This window comes from Sciurus carolinensis, chromosome 14 (genome assembly GCF_902686445.1).
Source record: "Sciurus carolinensis chromosome 14, mSciCar1.2, whole genome shotgun sequence".
NCBI classification, from domain to species: domain Eukaryota; kingdom Metazoa; phylum Chordata; class Mammalia; order Rodentia; family Sciuridae; genus Sciurus; species Sciurus carolinensis.
In genome coordinates this window covers 7,824,296-7,841,194 of record NC_062226.1, presented here as the reverse complement: position 1 = coordinate 7,841,194, position 16,899 = coordinate 7,824,296, and the positions used below count along the sequence as shown (strand labels likewise).

The 16,899-nt window shown below is 48.5% G+C and overlaps 1 protein-coding gene across 4 annotated transcripts; it reads left to right on the top strand.

The window, feature by feature from the left end:
• The first annotated feature begins 599 nt into the window (after window positions 1–599).
• Slc2a8 (solute carrier family 2 member 8) lies at window positions 600–11,029 on the top strand. Of its 4 annotated transcripts, XR_007104862.1 has the most exons (11): window positions 600–741; window positions 815–977; window positions 1,199–1,405; window positions 2,651–2,750; window positions 5,030–5,229; window positions 6,048–6,191; window positions 6,327–6,435; window positions 7,117–7,290; window positions 7,498–7,602; window positions 7,728–7,805; window positions 8,970–9,029. XR_007104862.1 is itself a non-coding variant. In XM_047523820.1 (10 exons), the coding sequence occupies exons 1-10, from the start codon at window positions 686–688 to the stop codon at window positions 9,105–9,107; spliced, it is 1,437 nt and encodes a 478-aa protein (XP_047379776.1). In that variant the 5' UTR covers window positions 600–685; the 3' UTR covers window positions 9,108–11,029. The 4 variants fall into 4 exon arrangements, 3 of the variants coding, with proteins under 3 accessions (XP_047379776.1, XP_047379777.1, XP_047379779.1); XM_047523820.1 differs by lacking the exon at window positions 7,498–7,602 and having other exon boundaries at window positions 7,660–7,805; window positions 8,970–11,029; XM_047523821.1 differs by lacking the exon at window positions 7,498–7,602 and having other exon boundaries at window positions 8,970–9,108.
• Window positions 11,030–16,899: the final 5,870 nt, after the last annotated feature.

The following is a 16,899-nucleotide window of genomic DNA, read 5'->3' as shown; positions in this document are numbered from 1 at the left end:
TGTCGGGCCAGGTTCGGTCCCTGAGTCTCAAGCGGGTAGAGCTGGGTCAGGTGCCTCCAGCCCAGGCCCAGGGCAGCGGTTAACACCAAGCAGGATCAGCAGACCTGGATTCCGAGGACAGTCGCAGCTTCGGAGAGTTGGGTTTTTAAGTCCGGGCCCCACCGGCGTGCTCTGCCTATGTCCCTCTCCTACCCTCATTGGTTAAAACTCCATTGAGAGGCGGTTCCAGGCAAAATAGGTTAATAAATTAATGATAAAAATAAAAATAAATTAATAAAGGCAATCCCCGACCTCCACCCTCATTGGCCAGCTTTTTTCTGAGGCAGCTTTCTGGCCCCGCCTCCAGACTCGCACCACACTCCAATTGGACGGTTGTGCTCTGGCGGACGCAAACTCCGCCCCCTCATCTCTACTTAAGTCAGTAGGTCCGAGGGGGCGGCTCCAGGGCGCTTGGCCCGCCCATTCTGTGCTTCCAATGGTCTGCTCAGACCTAAGAGGCGGGTCCTTAGCGCAGATGCTAACCCCCGCCTCCCGTTTCCATTGGCTAATACTGGTTCCGATCCCGCCCCAGTACCGCCCGCCGTCGCCCATTAGCTGGCTCTGCCGGGAGAAGTCTGAGGCAGCACTCGCGGGTCCCGTGGCGGTTCCAGCGTCAGAGCTGGCTGGGCAAGCGTTGGTCGCCGACATGACGCCTGAGAACTCGGAAGAGTCCCATCCGCTCCTGAGGCCGCCGGGCGGCAGGTGAGCGGCAGGGGGACGTGGCCTTGCCCTCCCACTCCTCCGGCTCCTCTCACCCTCCCCGCTGTCTCCGTAGCTCTCCCTGCGGTCGCCGCGTCTTCCTCGCCGCCTTCGCTGCTGCCCTGGGCCCGCTCAGCTTCGGCTTCGCGCTCGGCTACAGCTCCCCGGCCATCCCGAGCCTGCGGCGCGCCGCGCCCCCGGCCCCGCGCCTCGACGACAGCACCGCCTCCTGGTTCGGGGTGAGGCCCGGGCTCACGCCAGCCCACCTGGGACCCCCGCGTCTTCCCGCTCCCCTTCCCCTCCGCGTGCATCTTGTCTGCCCCACCCGGAGCCTCCCGGTCCCCGACCACCAGCCCCGAACCCCAACTGCCCTTCTGAGGCTGCAGGGCGTGGGGTGGAGGGCGAGCGTGGACTGAGGTCCCTGGCGCGCCTCCTCAGCCCGCGGTCGTCCCGCCCCCAGGCCATCGTGACCCTGGGCGCCGCAGCGGGGGGCGTGCTGGGCGGCTGGCTCGTGGACTGCGCCGGGCGCAAACTCAGCCTCCTGCTCTGCACGGTGCCCTTTGTGGCTGGCTTTGCCGTCATCACCGCCGCCCAGGACGTGTGGATGCTGCTCGGGGGCCGTCTCCTCACCGGCCTGGCCTGCGGCGTCGCCTCTCTAGTGGCCCCGGTGAGTGTCTCCCTGGATGGGGTCCCCAAGCCCCGGTGCCTACGGGCATTATCTCCACAACCTTCATCACGTCCTGGGAAGGAGCCAGTTTTGAAAAGATGAAACTGTGCCTCAAAGGTGAAGTCCTTTGCCCAGCAAGGGCCACAACTAGTCAGCTGGACGGATTACTGCAACCCAGGGACTGAGCTGTGCCTCTTTTGCCCCGCTTCCACAACAAGATGGCACCTGTGGATGGTCGACAGAGCCGCGGGTTAAAGCTTAATTCCCCACTACTGGTTTGTCCCTGGGACAAAGGCTGCTGGCTTCTACATTCCCTTTTCTTCTCACAAGTCTCTCACTCCTTCCCCAGCCTCTCACCCTCACCTGACCCAGAGCTGCTCAGTTTGCACCCCCCACCTGGGCCACCTACTCAAGCAAAGCATCTCTCTGGGCCTGTTTCCTCCATAGTGGGGATCATGGCATTGCTACTGAGGTGGTTGTGAGGGTTGGGTAAACTGCACATGCAGCCCCTGGCCATGGCATGATCCTGTAAGGACTTGGCCCTTGGTGTCTGTGAATGCTGGGTGAATAGCTGCTGGCCAAGGCCTGGATGACCACTCATTTATCCCTCACCCTGATGGAAGTTGAAAGAAGCTTTTCGGGGCTCTCCCTGGTCATACCCTCATGCCACTCACTCATTTCACCCACACCTGCTAGGAGGCAGGCAGCAGCTGGATCAGGAGCTAGGGAGGAAGAGGACTTGTTTTTTGTTTTTTTTTTTTTTTAAACCGGGCAAAAAAACACCTGTCTTAATCACAGCCATAAGGCATGGAATAACCTGGAAGTGTGGGCTGGGCCTTAGGGGCCTCTGAGCCCAGAAGGAGAGAGCACCTTGTAGCAGCAGTTGCTGTGGGGAATCGCTGTACTTCCTGGCCAAAGGTCCCTGCAGCTTCAGGAGCACCTGGAGCTGGTGAGCAAGGCAGAACCTTAGGCTCCACCAGACCTACTGCCTCCAAGTCTGCATTTTATCAAGAGTATTTGTGCACATTAAATGAACATCTGGGAAGCTCTGTGCCTGTACCTCTCTCCCTCACACACACAGTAGCCACCCTTTAAACATCTGCAGAGAGCACTGGGCCCTGGAGTCCTGGGGAGGGCTCTGCTGACCTGGGGCAGTGTAGACTCCCCTCAGCCCTCAGTGACTGAGGCCTTTCAGTTTTAAGAACACTTGGATCTTGAGTAAAGTCTTGTCTTAATCATTGGCAGATCTATATCTCTGAAATTTCCTACCCAGCAGTCCGTGGACTGCTCGGCTCCTGTGTGCAGCTGATGGTCGTCATAGGCATCCTCTTGGCCTACCTGGCAGGTAGTTTGCATGATCTCTTTTGATCCCTGTTAATGGCTATGTGACCATTTTACATATGTGGAAACTGAGGTTCATAGTAATCAGGGTTGCCTGAGGTCACACAGCAATGGCCAAGATGCTAGGTTCCAGTTTGCCCCCTGGGACTGTGGGGTATGCAGGTCTTATGACCAAGTTCAGGGAAGTGCTGAAGAAGGTGGTGTCCTCATCTTCTCAGAAGCCCACTTTGGTGGTATGTGTAGGGTTAGGCACAAACCAGAGGATTCCAGAGATGGGAGGGGCACTGCAAAAATTATGCAGTCTTCCTCAGCATGCCAGTGCTGGATTTACAGTGTCAGCAAAGTACAGTATGAGGGAGACTGGCCCCGAGGACCCTGGGGCCATAACTGGGCTAGCCTGGGGAAACTTCAGGAAGACACACATCCTCATTAGGGTAGAAAGAGGGAAGGCTTCATAGTGAATAATTCTGGATGTTGGATGATCTTTGCCACCTGCTATGTGACCTTGGCCAAGTCTCACTGTCCCTAAGAGCCTCAGTTTCCCTGTCTTTAAATGGAGATAACCCCACCTAGTTCCTTAGATGACACAGGAAGTGTAGCTGGCAGCAGGACCCAATGAGACTAGGCAAGGGATGGCTTGAGAACCATGAGGTCCTGATGGGCCTGTGGTATGCACCGTCTGGGTCTTCAGAGTGGATGACAGGTACGTCTATGGTCTTTCATTTTTAACTCAACGGCCACCCTGGTTAATTCAGAATCCTGCCGGCAGTCTGGCTGCCTTGGAGCTCTGAAGCAAGCCAGAGCCTCCACTGTGTACAGACGTTGATGTTCATAGTTTTGGGGGGACAGATTCTGTGTCCATCTGCCCACAGCATTACCTCTGATTCATCTTCATCAGGACTTAACTGCTGCTTCTGCCTTTCCTTGATCACTTCTGTGAGTTTTGATTCACTGGTGTGAGTTAACTGTTAACCACAAAATGACTTGGTAACATGTTTGCTTCACATGGGGGCAACAATGCCTCAATAACTAGACTTTGTAGAACAACTCTGACTTACCTGCATCTTATTGCTAAAGCAAATACATATGTATATTCCCATGCCCCACCCATCCTCAACCGTGCATGCAGAAGAAAGGTATTTTGTGGCCATCACTGCTTTGGACTTAGGAAAAATTAAAAATTAGACAGTACCCTATTCATTCCTGGCCCCTTTGTCAGAGAATTCTTGGGCTTTGTTTAACCGTAGATAAGTCTTCATTTATGCTGTTCTTCCTGTAACTCGTCTACATCAAGATCCCCAAATCCCACCAGCTCTTTAGTTGCACTCATACTTTGATAACTCAAGTGATTCAACTCTCCAGAAGTACCAGAGGGGCGAGCCTGCCCAGTGAAAAGTTTCCCCATTCTATCATGGTTCCTCCCTGGAGAAACCAGCATGGCCTGTTTCTTGGTGACCTCCAGAGAGTCTGTGTTTATGAGAAACATGTACATCTACTCTCCCACCCTCCACCCTTGACACTAACGGTGCTGTGTCATACCCTGGCCATAAAGAGCCAGTATCTCTGTGTTTCATGGCCACAGTTGTGCATCACTTAACAGACTTAAGAACTGCATGGTCAGGCTGTACTGTCATTGTGTGAACATACTAGAGTGTATTCCCACAATCCTAGATAGTCTCAGACAATCGCTGGGCATGGCCTCTTGGTACAGTCCAGAGACATGGTAAGCACGGGACGTGTGAGGCTGCTGCCCCATACAGCATACTGTTGTACAGCAAGATTTTTTTAAGTAGAAGTACACTCTAAAATTACCAAAGTGCAGTGTGATCAATACATAAACCAAAACCAACCATTTCTTATGAAGTGTTATGTACTGTACATAATTGTATGTACTATACCTTTGAACAGCTGACTGCAGTGTTTACAGCAGCATTGCCACAAACGTGACTATAGGATGTCACCATGGCTCTGCACCACTAGGCAACAGGAAGTTTTCAGTTCCATCACAGTCTACAGTCTGCCATTGACCAGAGCATCATTGTATGGTGTGGTACTGTTTCACTGAGCAGATGTAGAATGTCCATATTGATGTCCTACCACCATTGTCCTAAGTGCCACAGCTGGCCCATGATATCTGTGCTTATGAACATAAGAATGGCAATATCATTCATGAATGTGAAGGTGACCCACAGAGTGGCAAGGGTTCCACTTTGAAGCCATGTCTCAGGTTGGTAAAGGGGGGCAGGCTGCCTTGCCCTGGCTCTGATGTCTATATCCCACCAGGCCGAGTCCTAGAGTGGCGCTGGCTGGCCGTGCTGGGCTGTGTGCCCCCCTCTTTTATGCTGCTGCTTATGTGCTGCATGCCAGAGACCCCACGCTTTCTCCTGACTCAGCACAAGCGCCAGGAGGCCATGGCTGCCCTACAGTTCCTGTGGGGCTCCGAACAGGGCTGGGAAGAGCCCTGTGTGGAGTCTGAGCACCAGGTGAGTGGCTAAAAGGTGGGGTGAGGGAAGCAGCCTGTTCCCAAGGCCACATACCTGCAGGGGGTGCCTGTCTCCCCTTAGTGAGGACCACTGCTGTTTCTTCTTTGGGCAGGCTAGAGCCCCACTTAGCTAGGGCTGGGCCCTAACCTTAGGTCACTGGGGATTCTTTTTTTTGTGTGTGCTGGTGGTCTTGTGCATGGTAAGCAAGCACTGTACCATTGAGGAACTACATTCCCAGCCCCTGAGCCTGGATTCTTACTGTCCCAAGAAGAAAAAGGCCATATCTGGGCAGGGGAAAATATAGATGCAGAGTTGAGGACTTGGATTTAACCAGAGAGGTGCAGGGCATGAGGTGAAAAATTAAGAGTCTGGGCTTTAGAGTCAGATAGACTCTGCCACTTCCTAGTTGTGACTTTCCCATCTGAGACTTGACTTCTTCAACTGTAAAATGGGAGTCTTGGGACAGTGCCTCACTGTACTGAGGATTCCGTGCAGTGGGCTGTGGGAGGTGCTCAGCCAGGGCCAGGCCCAAGGTGAGCACTGGGTGCCTTGAAAGTTGTTGGGACTCGGGGAATGATTATTCTTTGCCCAAGTAGCAGAAACTCTTTGTGACTCCTCCAACCATTCAGGAAGAGCTGTGGGAGGTAAGGACCACTTCACAAATGCTAGGACTTGTCCCTGCACCTGCCCTGAGGCCCCACATGGGGCAGGAAAGGAAGCTGAGGCTCACTCCTCTCCAGCAAGCCTTAGGATGGTAGATTCCAGGGGGACCCTTGGGACAGGGTGGAGGAGCACTAGTGGATGCTGTCCTTGAGCAGGTTTTTCAGCTGGCCCTCCTGAGACACCCTGGCATCTACAAGCCCTTCCTCATTGGCATTTCACTGATGGCCTTCCAGCAGCTGTCAGGTATCAACGCCATCATGTTCTATGCAGAGACCATTTTTGAGGAGGCCAAGTTCAAGGTAAGAAGCCTCTACCCAGTCTGCCTCATCTAAATGCCACATGGATGGGCTGCTTCATCACCCGGCACAGGACTGGAGAGGGAGGCACCTGTCTCTGGCTGGCCCACTGACCAACCTTGGTCCCCATCCCCTCAGGACAGCAGCCTGGCCTCAGTCATCATGGGCACCATCCAGGTGCTGTTCACAGCTGTGGCAGCCCTCATCATGGACAAAGCTGGGCGGAGGCTACTCCTGGCCTTGTCAGGTGAGGGTTCCACCTCTGTGCACCCAGGGTATCCTGGCCAGGATCCCTTCCCCATGCTGGAGGGCCCTTGCCATGACCAACAGGTCCGAGAGGAGGGCCACTGAGAACTGATGGAGACTGGACTGACCAGGCTGTGAGTATCAGCTCTTCACTGAGCTGCAGGTTCTTTGACAAACCTACAGAAAGACACCATCATGGCCCCAGCTCATAGTGGAGACGCTGAGGACTGGGAGGTCAGAATGACCCAGAAGCTGTGGTCCTTTTGGGCAAGTGACTTTCCCACCCTGAGCCTCAGTTTCCCCCTCTGTGAAATGAGAGTAACGGCAGTGCCTCCCTCGGGGCTGTCGGGCAGATCAGGGGAAGATCCGCAGTGAGGTCCTGGGCGCCAGCCTGCCCATAGACAGTCGGTGCCCACTGGCCATTGTGAAGGTCCCTGTTGGGGTGGTATTAAAATGCTGTTGCCACTGTTACTGTACCTGTTTCCACAGGCCGGGGAGTGCCTGCTTAGGAACCTCTCAGTTTGCTGAGGTCCAAGGTCCAAGGCAGAGTGTCAGGGGTGCTCTCCAGTCAGGGCTTCTGGGGCCAAGGTGCCTGAGTGCCCAGCTGGCTGCTCTGAGGAAACAGGTCTGCCTTCTCGGCCATTTCCACAGCCCCTTGCCTGTTCCTGCCTTCTGCCTGCAGGTGTGGTCATGGTGTTCAGCACAAGCGCCTTCGGCACCTACTTCAAGCTGACTCAGGATGGCTCCAACAACTCCTCACATGTGGACCTCTTGGCGCCTGTCTCTACAGAACCTGTTGACACTAGTGTGGGGCTGGCCTGGTTGGCCGTGGGCAGCATGTGTCTCTTCATTGCTGGTGAGAGGGGGCCCATGAGAGGCTGGGTGAGGGCCACTGTCCCCATGCCTGTGCTACCAGGTTCCTACAGCTGCCAGCAAGTCCAGTCTTCCCTAGTCTTACCTCTCTGTAGCTCTGCCAGGTGCTGAACTCTAACCCTCCATGTCCCTTTCACTTATTCCCCACAACAATCCTATGAGCAGGCCCCATCTCTATCCCACCTTATAGATACCAGGCCTCATGCCTAAGAAAGGAAGTAACTGGCCCAAGACCTCACAGCAGGAAGGCACGGAACTGGAGGAGCCAAGATTCTAGGACCCCTCAGTCCCACAGGTCGGGAGGCTGGGGCCCCTTGACTCTGTGGGCTCTGATGCTATCTTGCTCCCACAGGCTTTGCAGTAGGCTGGGGGCCCATCCCCTGGCTCCTCATGTCTGAGATCTTTCCTCTGCATGTTAAGGGCGTGGCCACCGGCGTCTGTGTCCTTACCAACTGGCTTATGGCCTTTCTGGTGACTAAAGAGTTCAACAACCTCATGGTGAGTGCAGGCCCATGCCCCCCCCCTTCATGCAGAAAAACTCAGGGTCAGTAGCCTCTTGTGCAGACTGAGGCCTCACTGTACCTGGGATGTCAGCAATCTTAGCCAGAGGGGTAGTGGAGCCAGATGGACTGGCAGGCAAGGAACCCAGGCTGTGAACCTGAAGAGCCTTCAGTCTGTCCTGATGGGAGGACAGTTAATGAACATTGGAAACACAGGCCAAGAACCCGTGATCTGTTTAGAAAAAGCCCCAGACCTGGGCTCCAACCCCACCCTGGCCATTCCATGCTGTGTTACCACTGAACCATCTTCTTCAGCTGAAAATACTTTCCTCTTAAAGTCAATGGGAGAATTGATTCAGTTCAACACTTTCCTACCTTCTTGTGGACTAACAGACATGCCCCGCAGCTCCCCAGCCAATAGAGAGACTCTGGAGTAGATAGTCAAATCATTTGTTCAGTCGTTCATTCTCTACAAGTCCTCTGACGTATACTATGTCCCAGCCTTTCGAAGGCACCAGAGACAGCAATGGCAGAGAAGGACTGGTCCTTTTTTATGACATGACCAGGAAGGTGGTGGGTGGTGGTGGAAAGCCAGACTGGGGCACAGGGAGGCAGGTCAGTGAGCGGTATGGACACTCAGGCTGGCCTGGAGTCTTCAGAGCCTGGGCCCATTCAGGCAGGGCTGCCCTAGGAAGCACATTAGGAAGGTCAGGGTAGAGGCCTGGGGTGGAAATTGCTCACTGGGGGTTCGAGAGGATGGAGCAAAGGAGGGAGAGAGAACAGCCAGGAAGAAGGTGAGAAAGGATATAATTGCAACTCGGATGTGTCCCCAAAGAGACCAAGAGAAGGGGCTTGAGGAAGAGGGGTTTCCAAGTGCCAGAGGATGGGGAGATAAGAAGGGAAGAGACTCTGGCACTGAAAGGTCTCAGGCTCTGGCCAAAGAAAGCTGCCCACATCTCCCTCCAGGCCAGTGGGCCCTATTGTCCCCAGTGCTCCTGGGCCATGCTCACTGTACCATGAAAAAAAAACCCACTGGGGCCAGAAAACATTTAGGCAGGACATCAGCAGGTAGGCCTGGGGCAGGATGCTGTCCTGACAGCAGGGAGGGAGCAAGGTCCTGACCTGTGGCCACGTGCACCTCTGGCCCTTCCTCTCTCTACAGGAGGTCCTGAGGCCATATGGAGTCTTCTGGCTTGCCTCTGCCTTCTGCATCTTCGGTGTCCTTTTCACTTTGTTCTGGGTCCCTGAAACCAAAGGAAAGACTTTGGAGCAAATCACAGCTCATTTTGAGGGGCGATGACAGCCCCTTTCTGTGAGTGGTGGCCCCTCCTAGCTGGGCTGGCTTTGGGCTTTAGAGGGAGTGGAGCAGCCTGTGACTCTAAGCAGGGCCTCAGCCTGAGCCTGGAACCCCTGACTGTCCCAGGCCCAGGGGAGCTGGCATTCAGACCACAGCCCCTGGAGCCTGGGTTTCCAGGGCCCTCCTTCCTGTCCAGCTCTCACGGCCCAGCTCCCCAGGCTGGGAGGTTCACCAGCCTCCGGGTCCAGTTTCTGCTGCTACCCTGTGGGCTCAGGAACATCTGAGGAGGTCTGCAGGCCTGTGGTCAGCCCTTCACACACGTCTCCGTGACACTAAAGCAGCAAGAGAAGAGGAGGGGCCTCTCAGCTCCTGTTTTCAGTGGAGATGCTTTTGGAGGTTGGGTCCGAGCATCTGCTTGCTCTTCTCACTGAGCTGCATTATCAGGAAGGACTGTTTGCCAAATAAAAATTTGATGCAAATCAGGTCATGACCTCTGCATGAGCCCATTTGATGAGGGCTGCCATTACTTCCATAAACCTGGCCCTCAGCCCTGCCCAGAACATCCTATGTATCCACCCAGAACCTTGTCACTTCAGAGGTCATTTCTGATTCCTTTCTTGGGCACAATGTCCTCAGTCATCAAATCCTGTTGAATTTCACAAAAAAAAAAAAAAAAAAAAAATTCTCTTGACTTTAATAGAGCCAAAAATCTTTTACAAGTGACTTGTATTATTCATTATCCAAGTAATGCATGTTTATTGCAGCAAACAGATTTATTTAACATAAGTTATTTTATAGGAGTTAACCATCTGCTAGGTACTGTTCTAAGCATTTTACAAATATTAACTCATTTATTTAGATAAAGATAAAATATTCACATCTGCCTCTTTCCAAAGATAACCTCTGTTAAGATTTTGGTTGCATCTTGAAAGCTCTCTCCTGCTGCTCATGTTCTCTGGTGTCACTAAACCACACTTCCCATTGCACCACTGCTCTGTCCACCTCCCAGGTGCTATGGCCCAAGCATGGGCCAGCCTGAGCATCTCCTGTTAAGGCCTTAAAAGGCGGAGGACAGAAACCTTTGTGAGGGGAGTAGAAGGGCATTGTGTGCAGAAGGGTGGGAGGGCAAGACCCCAGGGTCAGTTTCCAGAAGATGCCTCGTCAATGGCTCTATTTTCAATGATGTGTATGAAGCAGTGCACAAGACCATGGACATCTAATCAGCTGTGGCAAGATCCAAAAAGTCCTGGGGCATTCCAGAAGGAGTTGCACATGTGGGCAAGAGCACCTTCTGCACCAACACCTGCTAGTCTACATTTGCATTCCCAATATCTACAGTGATCGGTTGGGTTAGAACTAGATTGTTCTTTGTATCTCAGTGCAGTAACAGTAGCACAGGTCAAGAACTCCTAATCTGAGATCTGAAATCCAAAACTTTAGGGGCACCAACATGACACAAGCATCATGGCACACACCTGTAAGCCCAGCTACTTGCGAGACGGGCAAGAGGATTTCAAGTTCTAGGCCAGCCTGGGTAGAGTGCTTGCCTAGCATGCATGAGGCCCTGGGTTGGATCCCCAAGACTGCAAAAAGTTTCTGATTTTGGAGTACTTCAGATTTTCAGATTAGGGATACATAACTGCTAACTACTCCAAACTTCAAAAACTGAAATCAGTAATTTTAGTCCTAACCATTTCAGTTAAGGGACTCTCAACCTATACTAGTAATATTTTTCTTCCAGTACTGGAGGTTGCACTTGAGATGTACCACCAAGTAAAAAATGACAGATAAAAATTTGACTCAGAAAATTAGGCTATGAGTTATTTGAGCCCCAAATTAGGGTAAATTCCAGTCTCCCTGCCTTTTTTAGGAATTGAACATTTTTAAAATGTACTTTTTTGGACTGGGGTTCTGGCTCAGTGGTAGAGCACTAGCCTAGCATGCATGGGTTCCTGGGTTCAATCCTCAGCACCACATAAAGATGAAATGAAGGTATTGTGTCCACCTACAACTAAAAATATTTTTAAAACTTTTAACGGTACTGGGGATTGAACCCAGAAGTGCTTTACCATTGAACTATATCCCCAGCCCTTTCATTTTCTATTTTGACAGGTTCTCACTAAGTTGCTTAGGGCCTCACCATCTTGCTGAGGCAGACCTTGAATTTGCAATCCTCCTGCCTCAGCCTCCCAAGTTGCTGAGATTACAGGTGTGTGCTACCTCACCCAGTTATATTTTTTTTAAACTTTTAAAACATTATTATAAGGGCTGGGGAGATAGCTCAGTTGGTAAAGTGCTTGCCTTATAAGCACAGGGCCCTGGGTTCAATCCCCAGCACCACAAAAAAAAAAAAAAAAAAAAACATTATTATATACCTTGTAGTCCTAGGGGCTCAGGAGGCTGAGGCAGGAGAATCACAAGTTCAAAAAATTTAAAAGTAATGGACATGTTGAAAATATTAAATTGGTACAGAATAGAATTAATGAAATGTGTCACCCCACCTCAGGTAAGAGCTTCTGATTTTAGTTTTCCTCAGGGTTACCTACTTGACCCAAGTATGATACAAAAGCCACCAGCTTGCCTCATCTTTTTTTTTTTTTTTTTTTTTCTTGGTACCAGGAGGGATTGAACCCAGAGGCACTTTTTCACTGAGCCACATCCCCAGCCTTTTTTCGTATTTTATTTAGAGACAGTGTCTCACTGAGTTGCTTAGGGCCTCTCTGAATTGCTGAGGCTAACTTTGAACTCGCAATCCTCCTGCCTCAGCCTCCAGAGCCACTGGGAGCTAGCTAGCTTGCGATATCTTGATTCTCCACTGGGCCAGATGAGGACAAGAGCATTTCCACACCACTTCATCCCCATCTCCCTACTTTTCAGTTGTATTTTTACTTTACATTGTCAATAGTTATGGCATTTGCTCTTTTTATACATAACTACAGTTGCCTTGTCCTTAGGCTGTAGCTTGTTTCCAAAAAACAAACTATGTATTTCAAGTGGTGGCGAGCACACCCTGTCTGACAGTCATAAGTCCTGGCCATGCCGACTACAGTCATTTGAGTATCTGCAGAGGATCAGTTCCAGAACCCCGGCCCCACAGACACCAAGATCCATGGATGCTCACATTCCTTATATAAATGGCATAATATTTGCATATACCCTTCACCCATCCTCTATAATTTATTTCTACATTATAATACCTAATGCAGTGTGTAAATATTACATAAATCGCTATTGCTTAGGGACTAATGACAAAAAGTCTGCACATGTTCAGTAGAGACACCTTTTTTTTTTTTTATGTTTGATCCTCAGTTAAATCCAAAGATACATAAACTATGGATGTGCAGGACTTACTGTATTACACTTCCTGGACTTTAAGGATACAAGGAAAATTCTGGCATGCAATCAGAGCTAATGACATAGAATTAGATGTACATCCTCTTTATTGCCTTGACCCAGGAGGCTTTTTGGACACGGGGTTCTTGTGAACTGGAGCTTCAGGGAATAAATGAGCATGCTGGATGTAGAGGGGAGTGTGTTGACATTTGGGAAGCCACACTGGTGTACTTTTCTAAGAATCAAGATGCTGCGGGCTGGGGAGATAGCTCAGTTGGTAGAGTGCTTGCCTTGTAAGCACAAGGCCCTGGGTTCGATCCCCAGCACCAAAAAAAAAAAAAAAAAAGATGCTGCAAGCTGCCTTTAGAATAATCTGGGGCCCAAATGATCCCTTGCTCTGATATGAAAACCACTGGTATGTGGCATTTAGTAATATATAAGATAAACCTTCATGCATGGGGGAAGAAGGAACCAATAAAGTATAAGAGAGTAGAGACCCTCTGATATAAAACAAATAATCTAGTTAAGATTGACCAAACCAAAGTGGGTGCTGACTGTGGTAAATACAAGGACAGTAACAGATAAAATAATGTGGCTGTGAATTAAGGACATTGTGACCATTTCTGTGAAGCAACCCATCCCTCCGGAGGCCCCAGGAGCTGCCAGATTCAGGTATGGGTAGTCTGGCTCCCCACCCCTATCGCCTAGCTCGCCCTGCTCACCCACCAGGTACAGCCTGAAATAGATAAGCTGGAGCTTGCTGCTTGCATTCCTTGGAAAAAAAGAGGGGAGGGGAAGGCCCCTATTGCAAGCCTGCCAGGATTTTTTATGATTTTCTCTTTAAAAACCAGGTTGCTGGAGTCACTACTACTGCCCCACTTGGAGTGGTGGTCCTGACGCGTCAGTTTGTTTTCTTTTTTTCTCTTTCCCCAAAATAAACTTTTTTCCTACTTTAGTTTCTTGTGGTCTCACTATGCATTGATAACCAGACCCCACAACAAAAGTATTCACAGAATTATAGTTATATAAATAATATTCTCTGTAAACTGGACTAAAAGATAAAGTCCTATGTCAATAAACCTGTTATTCAGAAAGGAACATTTTCTAAGCATCAAGATAAAACAGATTTACTTTTATACAATATTATTCAAATTAATGCCATATTTAGTTTTGCCTTTTTAAAAACATTAGTTTTTCCTGGAGTTTTTGTTTTTATCCCCTTAAACATGTCATCTTCATCATCTTCATCATATTTCCCTTTTGTAATATGCTTGCTAATGGTATCAATTCTGACCTGCTACAAAGTTGTTATCCTAGGTTTTTATTTCATTGAACTCCTGGATTAATTCCCTGGTTTCTTGGATTCTCTGCCTTACTCTTTGGATTCCATTTTAATTCACTTGTGTGTACACCCTAATGGAGATATCATCCCTGATCTACTCGTTTTTTTTTTTTTTTTTTTTTTTCAGAACAGATGCGATAGTTTCTGAGTCCTTAAATACCTAAAAAGGCTTTCTTTTACTGTCACCTTCATATGGTAGTTGTGTTGGCGGTGCTGGGGATGCAACCCAGGACCTGGTACATGCTAGGCAAGTGTTCTGCTGAGCCCCAGCCCCAGTTAATTCTTTAGCAGGTGTGTAATTTTTCTCTAAAAGCTTTCATAATCTGACAATTTAAATTTTCTTAGGAATGAATATAATGTAGGTTTGTGTTCATTTATTCTGTGAGATGTTGAGTCTGACTACTTTCTTCTAGAAATGTCTTTCCTTTATTAGCAAGCACCCCAGCCCGTGCTTTTTGTTTTCTTTTTCTGGCACTTCTAGTAGATATTGTACTTCCTAGTATGGTACCTTTTCTCTGTTAATTTTTTCACTTATATACTCTTTTAGTGTCTTTGTGTTGTTGTTTCTTTTAACTTCCAAATCTTCTACAAAATGCCAATTATATTTTTAAATAATTTTCAATTGACAGAAACTTGTATTATGACCTCGAATAGGTTCTACCTTGATGAAGAATCCATTTTCCCTTGAATGTACATACTGTTGTTTTAGAGTGGAGGTCAATTTAATAGTGTAGTTCAGGTCTTCTGTTATTAGGGTTCTTCACAGAAACAAAATCAGTAGTGGATAGGGGTGTGTTTATGTGTGTGTACAGAAACAAAGGTATACAAAGATTGTATTTGGGATTGTTATATCCTCCTGTTTTGTCCTTTATCCTTAGGAAATGGCCCTCTTTGTCCATGGTGATATTCCTTGTTCTCAAGTCTTTGTCTGATATTAAAAGTCATTCCATTTTGGCGATCATTTTTAATTCTGTTTTTTTCTGTATGCCTTTTTTCACAGAATCCTGTGTTGTTCTTTTTAATAGAATTCCTTGTTTTGGCTTTTTCTAAGGATACATCTTTCCATTTTTGAAAATCAGATTGAGATGTTATATAAAATTCAACAATTATAATTATAAAATTTGATGATGTATGATGTTATAAGTCCTGTAACTGCCACCAAACTCAAGATACAACTAGGGATTGAACTCAAAGGCATCTACCACTGAGCCACATTCCCAGCCTTTTTATTGTTTGAGACAAGGTCTCACTAAGGTGCTTAGGACCTTGCTAAGTTTTTGAGGCTGACCTTGAACTTTCACTACTATAAACATTTGCATACAAATCTTTGTTTGGAGTTGCTGGGCCTTAAGTTTGTGTTTAGCTATTTTAGAAGCTGCCAAGTTGTCCAAAGTAGTTGTACCACTTTACATTCCCTCCAGCAGTGCATGAGAGTCCAAGTTGTTCCACATACTTGTCAACACTTGGCATTTGCTATTATGAATTAAACTACTTTCATATCTTAACTCTTGAAAGCCGTCTGCTAGTCTCTGATTTCTTCTGAAATCAATTGAGGCAGTTGTTCATCTTGGTCTGTCTCTGTAATGTTGCTGGTTTATCTCAAATATCTAGTGAGCTTAGATTGCCCATATTTAGAAATGATGAGCTAAGGACTCAACTGCTGTAGCTGTATAAATACCCTCCTCCCTACCCATTCTGAGCTCTGGTATTGATTTGCTCCCTTTTATACACTGACTGTCATTTCAGAGGGATTTGGAAGGAGAGAAAATGAGGTAGGAGTAGAAGTTCAGTCCACTGTCAACCTGTTTATTTACTATTGGCACCATGACACCTAGCAAAGACAGGTGCTAAAATATCTATTGAATGTAGATTTCATTGTATAAACATATCAGACCTTAACACACATTAAATGCAGAACTTAAATCAACTCTATTGCTCCACATTCAGTTTTTTCCCAATGTTCTGCTTATTGATAATTCTGCTAGATATAGAGAGATGAGAGAAGAGAGAGAGTTGAGAAAAAAAGAAAGCCATGATAGATGAAATGGAGAGACAAGAGATGAAAGGTTGATAAAGAAATGAGAGATGAGATGATGGAGAGGAGATAATGACAGGTGGTGGAGACAGATGGAGGTGATGGTGATGGTGGGAATAAGGGAGTTGATGGAGTTGGAGCCAAGAGATGGTAGAACTAGAACAGACCTTACCTAATTGAACAGAATTTTTCATAAGATAAAACCTTAGAGGTATAACTGCTGGTCAGGGGGTGTACACTGTCCAAGCTACTGCTACTTCCTGTTGGACTACACTGTCTGTGTCTTAGAGGGGCCTGCTCTCCAAATCAGTTCTCAGGGAGTCACACTAAAGGCCATGGAGCAGGACAGACTCAGGCACACAGGAGGTGCCTAATGAGTAGGACAGCTCTTTTGCTTGATACATTAGGCCACAAGGGAATTAGACGAGTGGCTTAACCTTCCTCCTTTCCTGAACTAGTCTCTCTGCTCAGGTCACCCACCCTGCACAAGACTCAGTCACCCTGCCTTCTTTGTCCTAGATGACTTATCCAATTGGATGCTCCAGTTACTGCAAACTGGGTCTGTCAACAGACCAGAGAGAAGACAGAGGAATGACTCAGCCTCCTAGACTATCAAGGAGATGGCTAAATATGTGGGCGAGGAATATCTCATTGTGATTCAAGACCATATCTTGGTCTCTTCCTTCTAATCCTGGGTCCAGGCATGAGGGCAGCATGGAGCAGGGGATGGGGGTTAAGAGTTAGTGTGCTGGTTCTGGTCGTTCTAGTCACAGCCTGTGTGACGTGGACAATTCACTTAACCTATCTAAGTTTCAGTTCATTCATCTGTAAGATGGGCCTAATGATGCTGCATCCCTCATGGGGTTCTTGTGAGGATGAAAGGAGAAAACTGAGTAAAGCACTTAGAAATTGGGATGGCAGAGAATAAGTGCTCAATCCATGCTAGCTGCTGTTGATGAGGATGTAAGGTGAGAATGGAAGGGTGCGGGGAAGTGGTGGGGAGCTGCATGTAAAGCCAACATGAGACCCCCATGGTGCCTCATAAAGGGACATTTGAAATCTTTGAGCACTTTTCTTATATTCTA